The 11436-nt window shown below is 38.8% G+C and overlaps 2 protein-coding genes across 3 annotated transcripts in view; one reads left to right on the forward strand and one right to left on the reverse strand.

Moving 5' to 3' along the window:
* The window catches only part of DCDC1 (doublecortin domain containing 1), a 65216-nt gene extending 60782 nt beyond the window's left edge, over positions 1–4434 (reverse strand). The window contains 1 exon segment of the mRNA XM_010831799.1: positions 4303–4434. The gene's annotated coding sequence lies outside the window, so the exon portion shown is untranslated.
* DNAJC24 (DnaJ (Hsp40) homolog, subfamily C, member 24) overlaps positions 4435–11436 on the forward strand; it is a 77618-nt gene continuing 70616 nt past the window's right edge. Inside the window, exons 1-2 of one of the 2 annotated variants that reach the window (XM_010831808.1) lie at positions 4435–4510; positions 5375–5488. In XM_010831808.1, the coding sequence (XP_010830110.1) occupies positions 5378–5488 (111 nt within the window). In that variant the 5' untranslated portion in view covers positions 4435–4510; positions 5375–5377. The remainder of the gene's footprint in view (positions 4511–5374; positions 5489–11436) is intronic. The other variant, XM_010831807.1, reaches the window with a different exon arrangement.

Consider the following 11436-nt stretch of genomic DNA (forward strand, 5'->3'; position numbering starts at 1 on the left):
TGCCATCCAGCCATCTCATCCTCTGTCGTCCCCTTCTCCTCCTGCCCCCAATCCCTCCCAGCATCAGAGTCTTTTCCAATGAGTCAACTCTTCGCATGAGGTGGCCAAACTATTGGAGTTTCAGCTTCAGCATCAGTCCTTCCAATGAACACCCAGGACTGATCTACTCTTTACTGAGTACTTACTACTTTCAGACACCATCATCTCATTTAATCCTCACAACAAACCTCTGAAGGCAATACTATTATTATCTCTGTTTCACAGCGGAAGAAACTAAGGTGCAGAGATTAACTTCAAGTTTTCACATAACCAATAAGAGGCCGAATCTGGATTCAAATCTATGAGTCTGATCCCAGAGTTCATGGTCTTAACCACTGTGCTAACATAGTTTATATTTACGCTATATTGGTTTTACATAAAATAAATATATTACCTTCTAAAAACACTGAGAAACAAACCTATAGTAGACATACATCTTTAGAACCCCAGAGTATGTGGCATAAAAGCTGGTGCTTAGTTTCTCTAAGAGGTGTTCTTACCCTTAGAGAGTTTACAATCCAATCAGGAAACTAGAATACACATCTAGTGTATAATAATACTCTATAGGATAGGATAAGTACAAAAGAGGAGTACACCCAGGACTGCTCTGAAAATTGAGAGAAGGTAATTTCTAAGGATTGGGCCATCACAAAAGACTTGATGGAAGAGATAGGTCTTAAAGAAGGAGTAAAACTGATAGGAGGAAGAAAAGAGGTATGGTGTTATAAGCAAGGAGATGCCTCCAAATATAATTATGAAGTACCAAGAAAATATTCAATTGCTTGATTGCTTCATGTATGAAGGTAATAGGTGATGAAGCTGGAAAACTGGGATCATACTGGGCAGGAATGCTGGACTTTATCCCCTAGACCTGTGATTGATAAAGTAGTCACTAGTAAGATGTAGCTATCGAGCACTTGAAAAGTGGCAAGTCCAAACTGAGATGATTTTTATAGGTAAAATGCACATCAGCCTTTGAAGACTTAGTATGAAAAAAAGAATGTAAAATATCTCATTAATAATTTTTGTATTGTTTACATTTTGAAATGAGCATACTCTGGATACACTGGTAAATAAATATATTATTAAAATCCATTTCACCTGTTTCTTTTTATTTTTCTAATATGGCTACTAGGAAATTTAAAATCACATGTGTGGTTTGCATTTGTGGCTCACACTGTATTTCCATTGAACAGTAGTGCTCTAAAAAATGAAAAAAATGAAGGAAGACTAATGAGCAAGGATTTCTGTAAAAGGTGTTTTAAAAAGTGGATTCTGGTATAAACAGATAAGTTCACATTGTAAGACAATATCTGTTTTTTCAATAAACTAATGGGAAAAAAAGAAAAAAAAAAGGTAGTAGTGAAGTATTGGGACTGCTATAGCTTAAAAGATATTTAAGAGACAGAATAACCAAATGCAATGTGTAGATTCCAGATTCTGACTCAAGCAAACCAATCATAAAAAGACCATTCAGAGATAACTAGGGAAATGTAAACAAGCACTAGATTTGGATAATATCAATGAATGATTGGTAATTTTGGAGGATTAATGACTTAATGGAGATGAAATTAAAAGTTGCAAACTAAAGTATGCTTTACAGATGTAAACTATGTTATTGTGAAATGACAGAACATTTGGGATTTGGTGGGGACAAAAAAAGTGTACCTCTTCCCATATCAAAAAATAAATAAATACAAGAAAGTAAATACTGTGATTAGAATTTTCAGAATTTTGTTCAAAAAGGCAGTAAAAGAGATAACACAATACATTAATGCAATCATAAATCAAAATAAAGTGCTCTTTCTATAAAAAACTGAAGGGCTTGAGTATAATTATCTATACAAAGGACTATGCAGTGGAAAAAGGAAGTTTCAGGGCTAGAGAAATTCAAAGTGGTGCCATTCTGATAGTACTGTATAGGAAGGTCTTCAGAATAACACAGTTCTGTCATTTTAGGTATACTTAGGTCTACACAGTGGAGAAGGCAATGGAACCCCACTCCAGTACCTGCCTAGAAAATCCCATGGCAGAGGAGCCTGGTGGGCTGCAGTCCATGGGATTGCGGAGAGTTGGACACCACTGAGTGACTTCACTTTCACTTTTCACTTTCATGCATTGGAGAAGGAAATGGCAAGCCACTCCAGTGTTCTTGCCTGGAGAATCCCAGGGACCGGGGAGCCTGGTGGGCTGCCGTCTACGGGGTCCCACAGAGTTGGACACAACTGAAGCGACTTAGCAGCAGCAGCAGCAGCAGCAGGGTCACACAGAATGTTGAAACCAGTCATGAAAATCAGATCTTCTGACTTAGTATTGATATAAAGGTGGTTGTGTCTGCCTTTAAACATGACAAAATCCTGTGAAGAACCTAAACTATACTTTTCCTTTTAGATTTTTAAACTGTATCATTCAGTTATTCAGTTATAGTTCGGTGAAAGTCGCTCAATCGTGTGCAACTCTTTGCGACTCCATGGACTGTAGCCTGCCAGGCTCCTCTGTCAATGGAATTCTCCAGGCAAGAACACTGGAGTGGGTAAGCCAATTCCTTCTCCAGGGGATCTTCCTCACCCAGGGATCAAACCCAGCTCTCCTGTATTGCAGATCCATTCCTTACCAGCTAAGCTACCAGGGAACCATCATTAAATAACTGACCATATCAAAATATCTTTTTCAATGTGCTTAGGGTTTGTCTTGACTGCTTCTCAAATGGATATGTGGTAAAAGATAAAATTAAAAAAAAAGAAAAGAAAAGAAATCTAAGGAGTAACAGCAACAAAACTACCTTAACATTTCCAAATGAAATTTATATCATGCTATGGAGAACAAAGATGCAGGTTTGACCTCCAGGTAAAATGCAAGCAAGAATAGTCAATATGTTGTCGAGTCCAAGCTTGCTCTGCTCGACACACAACAGGCACCAATCCAAGATGAGAGGCTGAGTCAAGGAAGAGACTATAATTGGGGAGCCAGCTGATGGCGAAGATGGCAGGCTAGCACCTGAAAATAACCATTTTACAGGGTCTGGATGCCAGGTTCTTTTATAGATCAGACATGGGGGAAGGTGAGGAAGCAAAGCTTAAAAAGCCATTAATATTGCAAACATCTCACAGAATGGCAAGCCTCAGGCAGGGGATTTGTTAATTTCTTTCTTCCTGCCAGCTATGGGTGGACAGGGTTCTGAACAAAGGCACTCTAGTTTAACAGTCAGGCAGAGGGGCAGGATTCTTTAAGGCTGGCCATTCTGTATGATTATAACAGAAGCAGCAAAAACAAGTCAAAGAAACAGGACCAACATGGAATCAGGATTGGCTTCTCTGCAACAAATCTAAGGTAAGCAGCACATAGATTTGACAGTAAAAGCGAACAACAGAGCGAATGACAGGGAGAGGAAAGTGCCCATTTGGAGTACCCAATAACTACCTCAAAGTGAGCGTTTTATTTTGCTTTTTCTGTGAGCTTGAACGATGTCATAGCTGCCCTGCGAATAGGAAGACTTGCTAAGAGTGTGAAAGGACTTTGAAAAGTTTTCATTTTTCAAGTCGGTTTCTAAAATCTAAAAGAAATAAGCTGAACATCTCTTCCAAAAAAATAATATTAAAACTGAAAAACTTTGGGATTCCCTGGTAGCTCGCTGGTAAAGAATCTGCCAGCAATGCAGGAGACCCCAGTTTGATTCCAGGGTTGGAGAAAGACTAGGCTACCTACTAAAATATTCTTGGGCTTCCTTGATGTCTCAGATGGTAAAGAATCCGCCTGCAATATGGGAAACCTGGGTTCAGTCCCTCGGTTGGGAAGATCCCCTTGAAAAGGACATGGCAACCCACTAAAGTAAAATCTAAAAGAAATAATTAAGTTGAACATTTCTTTCAAAAAAAAAAAATTAAAAACTTTTTACTCAGCATAGGTTTTAGTTGTCTTAGTTTTGGAACGAGAACATTCCAAAGGAAGTCTAGGGAGAAGGGAGGAATCAGTTCTTGTCACCCTTCTCATCGACCTCCACCCGCTCTAATCCCAACTGTACCCCCTCCGTAGCCCCCCACCCCTCATCTCCCGTCATAGTACTGCAGTCGTCAGCCGGGAAAGGACAGGGAGCTGCAGCGGGTAGGTTATATGGAGGAAGTTTTGGGGAAGGCGGAGGAAGCTTGGAGGGGCGTGCTGAGGGTACTCGCTGAGGAAGAGGAGAGAAACGACAGTCTGGGAGCCAGGACAAGAGCGAGTTAGAAAGAGGCGAAGGAAACCTTTTCCCACCGCGCCCGCACTTACTGTTGGTAAACTCCTGAGGTAGAGGCGATGGGTTACCATAGCGACCGCGTCCAGAGGGCGGAGCGGCGCTTCCGATCGGTGCCTCCGCCATTGCGGCTCGGCTGGAAACTTGACCGCGTTAGGTCAGTGACTTCCGGCGGAAGCAGAAGCCGGTTCCGAGGTTTGGCAGACAGCAAGCGAGGAGTGGGCTCTAGTGGCTCTACCGTTGGTAAGTTTGTGATCGAGCGGATCCAGGAGAGGGTACGAGTCTGTGGCTGGGCGACACAGGGCACTGTGAGTGCAGTAGATTTCCGAGTCCCAATTTTGAGGAAGCCCCGGATGTCTCGTTGAGTTCGCGGCTATGGGAAGAAGTTGCCTGGTTCTGGGGCTCCTAGCGGGTTCTCTTCGGTTCGGGAGTGTTGTCACGTCTTCCCTTGAAGAGTTTCAGGAGCTCTTTGCGAGATCTGAGCGCCTGTCCAATAACTGAGGGACTGTTGCTCTCCACCTGCCAGTGCTGACTGGCTATTTGGCGTGTTATTCTTTGAAGATAACCCGAAAGACAAGAAGTGAACTGGAGACATTAAGAGGGAATGCTCCCAAATTGATTTTAATTCCTCGTTTTGCTTTTAAAGAATATTTATTCATTTTATAAACACTTATTAATCCAGGCAAGAATATTGGAGTGGGTTGCCATTTCCTTCTCCACTAGTATGTTTAATGAGTACCTACTCTGTGTCGCTTTTACCAAGAGATTAGCAGAAACACCTTTCTTAGAGGGCCATCCACCGCTCGGGTTCATTATCGAATTCTTTTTCTTTCTTACGCTGTTGTATAGTCATTAATTTAAGATATAAGCGTATATCATGAAACATCTAACAGATTTTTCCACACTTGTCTATATACTTAAACGTGAAATTCTTGGGGCGTTTCAAATGAAAATATTTGCTTCTTCAGGCTTGCATTATTATCATGACTTAATATTACAGAACTTAGGGAAGCTGTACCTAGTTATTTCCCAGATATACGCAAACTGTAATGAATTGTCGTCAATATTTATATTCAGCTGATCTGAAAAGGACCTCTTCTTGTTCAGGGGATGATGGCGTTTGAGCAGATACCAAAAAAGGATTGGTACAGCATTCTGGGAGCAGACCCATCTGCAAGTGTATCAGACCTAAAACAAAAGTATCAAAAACTCATTTTAATGGTAAGTCTTTTGTTTTCAATTCTTATTGCAGGGGGAAAATCAGGTTTTTTTATGTGACCAGAAATACAGGTTTCTGTACAATGAATATATGATATCAAAGCAGGAATCAAAAGTATTAATTTGGTTAATTGAAAGTTTCTGTAATAGTGTAAAAGAAAAAAGTTGATTTGAGGTGGAATTGCATAGTGATTTGGACCATATCTGAGTAATGCTGATTCGTTTAAAATTCTAATTCTACCACTAACTAATCTTGGGAACTCGGGCAAGTTATTTTCCCCTGTATTTTCCTTGTGTTGGCTAAAGTCACGTTCCATTCTTTGTGAGCACGGACTATAGCTCGACAGGCTCTTTTGTCCATGGAATTTTCCAGGCAAGGAATACTGGAGTGGGTTGCCATTTCCTTCTCCAGGGGATCTTCCCCACCCAGGGATCAAACCTGCATCTTCTGCATTGGCAGACAGATTCTTTACCACTGAGCAGCCTCAGGGAGTATTAAATGAAATAATCCATGTGAATTTCCTTGAAGTGTGCGACATTAGCATCCAGTAAACACTAGCTACATGTGGCTATTATGCACCTGAAACTTGGCTAGTCAAAAATGAGGTGTGCTGTAAGTATAAAACAGACATTGGGCTCTGAAGGCTTAGTACAGAAAAAGAATATAAAATAATCTATTACTTTTATGTTTATTAAATATTGAAGTGATAATGTTTTGGATATATTGGCTGTTTTGCATATTTTATACATATACAGTAAACATTCTATCAAAATTACCAGGCTTCCCTGGTGGCTCAGATGGTAAAGAATCGTCCTGCAAGGCAGGAGATGTAGATTTGATACCTGGGTTGGGAAGATCCCCTGGAGAAGGGAATGGCAGTCCACTCCAGTATTCTTGCTTGGAGAATTCCATGGACAGAGGAGCCTGGCAAGCTACAGTTCATGGGGTCACGTATACCCTAAATGTATTATCAAAATTAACTTCATCCATCTGCTTTGTAAACATTGTGTATATGGCTTGCATTTATAGTTTACATTATATCTTTATTGAATAATACTGATTTAGGCTAGTTAAAGACTTGTTTTTCACTGATTTCATTCCTTTGTGAAATGGGTTGTGGTATTTATAAAGAGATAGTATCTTTCTAAACTACCATATTAATTTTTTCAGATTATATTGTGAGGTTTGTTAAGGAAATCAGTAACTATAATAATCTCCAGTTAACTCAGTTTACAAAAAGAGTAGAGGATCATTACTTTTATAATATGAGTTGTTTCTCAAGTTTTTATTAGATAGATCAGTGAGATTTTGCCATAACAGTGTGAGACAGTAGATATTTCACTGTCAAGAATATATTATTATCCCTGCTCTAGGTAATAAGTTGAGCTAAATGATTTTAAGGTTTCTTTTGTCTCAGGAATTTTTTTTAATTTATTTTAATTATTACTATTATTTTTTGTCTCAGGATTTTTAAGATTTCTGTCAGTAAAATCAAGTAGACTTTTTGGAAAAAATTTTTAGTACTGTATCATTCTTGTGCCTCAGTTAACGGAGATATGAGGCTGGAGAAGTACACTGGCTTTAGATCATGCATGGCCCTGTAAGCTATTTGGCATTTAATTTGACAAGAAGTTATTTACACTTAGTACAGTAATATCTGTCAAATGTCAAACAAAATGAATGAACTATTCTGCATCCTCTCTGGTAATATATTCCAGAGTTCCAGTTGCTGTACATCTTCCCCAACATTTGATGCTGTTAGTCTAAATTAATCTCTTAGGAGTTTTTCAGTTTTGCCACCATTGACATTTTGGGCAGGATAATTGTTCTGTGGGGTTATCCTGTGCATTGTAAGATGGTTCACAGCATTCTAGATGCCAATAACAACTAAAAATGTCTCCTGGTTGTAAAAATTGCAAACCTCCCTATCTCATTGAGAACCACTCCACTGCACATTCTCCTGTGTTCATAGTGATATCTCACTGTGGTTTTGTATTTCTCTCATGGCTGATGGTGTTAAGCTGATTTTTAATGTGATTTTAGCCATTTGTAGAATTTTTTTTGTGTGTGAAGTCTCTTTTGAAAAAGAGACTTGATCTTATATATATATAAGTGTATGTATTTTCTCCTAGTCTGTGGCTTGCCAGCTGATTTTCCTAATGGTATTTTTCAAGGAGAAGTTTTTATTTTGGTGAACTGTAATTTATCAGATTTTTGTTTTATGATTAGTGCTTTCTGTGTCTTCTCTAGGAAGATCATGAAAATAATCTCCTATGTTTTCTTCTAGAAGATATGTAGTTTGCTTTTACTTTCGCCTGCATGCGTGCTCAGTCATGTCCGACTCTGCGACCCCATGAACTAGAGCCCACCAGGCTCCTCTGGCCATGGAATTTTCCAGGCAGGAATACTGGAGTGGGTTGCCATTTCCTATTCCAGGGGATCCTTCCGACCCAGAGATGTCTCTTGCATCTCCTACATTGGCAGGTGGATTCTTTCCTACTGTGCTGCCTGGGAATTGTGTATCCTGTGGTATACGAAGTCATGTTTTTGGTTTTCCCTCAGTAAGGATATCCAGTGTTCATCATTTGTTGAAAAGATTTTCCTCTCTCCATTGGACTGTCTTGGCAAGATGGATCTATTTTTGGACTATATTCTGTTTAATATATTTGTTTATCCTTTTGCTAATACTTTTGTCTGGATTACTATAGGTTCACAATCAGTTTTAAAGTCACATAAAGTTAAATAATCTTATTCTACTTTTAAATGTTATTTTGGTTAATTTAGATTGCTTGCGTGTACTGTCCCAGCCACCACAGAAGCCTCAGTGTTTAAATTTAGTATGGTTATTCCAGCTCCAAAAATAATTGGGAAATAACTCCATTTTCTCTCTTTTCTGAAAAACTTTGTGTAAGATTGCTATTGTTAATTATTTAAATGTTTAATATAATTTACTAGGGAATTAAACTGGGCCTGAATTTTTCTTTGTGGAAAGTTTTGCAGGTATGTGTTTATTTTTTGAGGCTATAGGGCTGTTGAGAGTTTCTTTCTATTTTCTGTTTTGTCAACATAGGTGAATTATACTTTTTCAAGAATTTGTCTATTTTGTTTAAGAAGTCTAACATCCTTCAGGACTTCCCTGGTGGCTCAGAGGGTCAAGAGTCTGCCTGCAATGCGGGAGACCCAAGTTTGATCCCTGGGTTGGGAATATCTCCTGGAGAAGGAAATGGCAACCCACTCCAAAATGTTCATACTGTTGCCTTATTAGTCCTTTATTGCTATAAATTATGTAGTTATGTTTTCCCTTTGATTCTTTATATTGGTAATTTGTGTTTTCTATTTATTTTTTCCTAATGAGGCTTACTAGAGTTTTTTCTCTTTCTTTAATCTTGTTTGCCAAGAACAAACTTTTACTTTGTGGACATTTTTATATTGTTTGTTCATTTCTCTTCACTTGATTTCTGTTTTTAATTTTATAATATCCTTTCTTCTACTTATTTGCTTTTATTTTCCTGGTTTATTAATGTAGAACCATTCATTATTGAATGTACACCTGTCTTCTTACATTCTTAATATAGTCACTTAAAGCTATAAATTTCGCTCTAAGCTAGGAAAACTGCTTTAACTACATTCTACAAATTTCAATATGTGTATACTCAAATTATATAAAGTTTCTCCTCTAATAGTTTTCTTTGACCAATGGGCTACTAGGAAGTACATTGTTTAATTTCTAAACATTGGAAAATATTCAGAACTTTCTATTATTGACTTCTAATTTAATTCTGTTGTGATTAGATTTCATTCCTTTATATTAATTAAAACATTTTTATGGCCTAGCATATGATCTACCTTAGTTAATATTCCCATGCCCTTGAAAAAGATGTATTTGGCTTTTATTAAATCTAGTGTTCTATAAATGTCTGATAGATCAAGTTGATAGTATTCAAATACTTTATATCCTTATTGATATTTTTTTGGACGATTTTTATCAGTTTCTGAGAGAAGGACATAACGTCTTCAACTGTGATTGTGGATTTGTGTTTTCCTCTATAGTTTTGTTAATTTTGTTTTATTTATTTGGGATCATTTTTATTGAGTGCATATATATGTGTGTGTGTGCATAAAGATTATGCCTTTATGAATTTGAACCTTTGATCATTGTCAATTTCCCCTCTGTATTTCTGACAGTATTCTTCCTGAAGTGTACTTTGATATTTCTGTAGCCAACACCTGTCTTATCCTTCAGTTCAGTTCAGTTCAGTCACTCAGTCAGTGTCCGACTCTTTGCAACACCATGGACTGCGGCTCACCAGACCTCCCTGTCCATCACCAGCTCCCAGAGCTCACCCAAACGCATGTCCATTGAGTCAGTGATGCTGTCCAACCACCTCATCCACGACAGAAGATGCTGTCGTCCTCTTCTCCTCCTACCTTCAATCTTTCCCAGCATCAGGGTCTTTTCCAATGAGTCAGTTCTTTGAATCAGGTGGCCAAAGTATTGGAGTTTCAGCTTCAACATCAGTCCTTCCAATGAATAGTCAGGATTGACTACCTTTAGGATGGACTGGTTGGATTTCCTTGCAGTCCAAGGGACTCTCAAGAGTCTTCTCCAACACCACAGTTCAAAAGCATCAATTCTTCTGTGCTCAACTTTCTTTATAGTCCAATTCTCACATTTGTACATGACTACTGGAAAAGCCATAGCCTTGACTAGATGGACCTTTGTTGGCAAAGTAATGTCTCTGCTTTTTAATATGCTGTCTAGGTTGGTCGTCACTTTTCTTCCAAGGAACAAGCGTCTTTTAATTACATGGCTGCAGTCACCGTCTGCAGTGATTTTGGAGCTCCAAAGGGTAAAGTCTCTCACTATTTCCATTGTTCCCCATCTATTTGCCATGAAGTGATGAGACTGGATGCCATGATCTGTTTCCTGAATGTTGAGTTTTAAGCCAACTTTTTCACTCTCCTCTTTCACTTTAACAAGAGGCTCTTCAGTTCTTCGTTTTCTGCCATAATGGTTGTGTCATCTACATATCTGAGGTTATTGATATTTCTTCCAGGAATCTTAACTTCCAGCTTGTGCTTCATATAGCCCAGCATTTCTCATAATATGCTCTGCATATAAGTTAAATAAGCAGGATGACAATATGCAGCCTTGATATATTTCTTTCCCAACTTGGAACCAGTCTGTTGTTCCACGTCCAGTTCTAACTGTTGCTTCTTGACCTACATACAGATTTCTCAGGAGGCAGGTCAGGTGGTCTGGTAGTCCCATCTCTTTAAGAATTTTCCACAGTTTATTGTGATCCACACAGTCAAAGGCTTTGGCATAGTCAATAAAGCAGAAGTAGATGTTTTTTCTAGAACTCTCTTGCTTTTTTAATGATCCAACAGATGTTGGCAATATGATCTCTGGTTCCTCTTGCCTTTCCTAAATCCAGATTGAACATCTCGAAGTTCATGATTCACGTAGTGTTGAAGCCTGGCTTGGAGAATTTTGAGCATGTTTTTGCTAGTGTATGAGATGAATGCAATTCTGTGGTACTTTGAACATTCTTTGGCATTCTCCTTCTTTGGGATTGGAATGAAAACTGACCTTTTCCAGTCCTGTGGCCACTGCTGAGTTTTCCAAATTTGCTGACATACTGAGTGCAGCACTTTGACAGCATCATCTTTTAGGATTTGAAATAGCTCAGTTGGAATTCCATCACCTCCACTAGCTTTGTTTGTAGTGATCCTTCCTAAGGCCCACTTGACTTTGCATTCCAGGATGTCTGGCTCTAGGTGAGTGATCACTACTGCTGTTGCTGCTAAGTCGTTTCTGTTGTGTCCAACTCTGTGTGATCCCATAGACGGCAGCCCACCAGGCTCCCCTGTCCCTGGGATTCTCCAGGCAAGAATACTGGAGTGGGTTGCCATTGACTTCTCCAATGCATGAAAGTGAAAAGTGAAA

Source organism: Bison bison, unplaced genomic scaffold, assembly GCF_000754665.1.
Source record: "Bison bison bison isolate TAMUID 2011002044 unplaced genomic scaffold, Bison_UMD1.0 scf7180017864531, whole genome shotgun sequence".
Classification (NCBI taxonomy): Eukaryota; Metazoa; Chordata; class Mammalia; order Artiodactyla; family Bovidae; genus Bison; species Bison bison.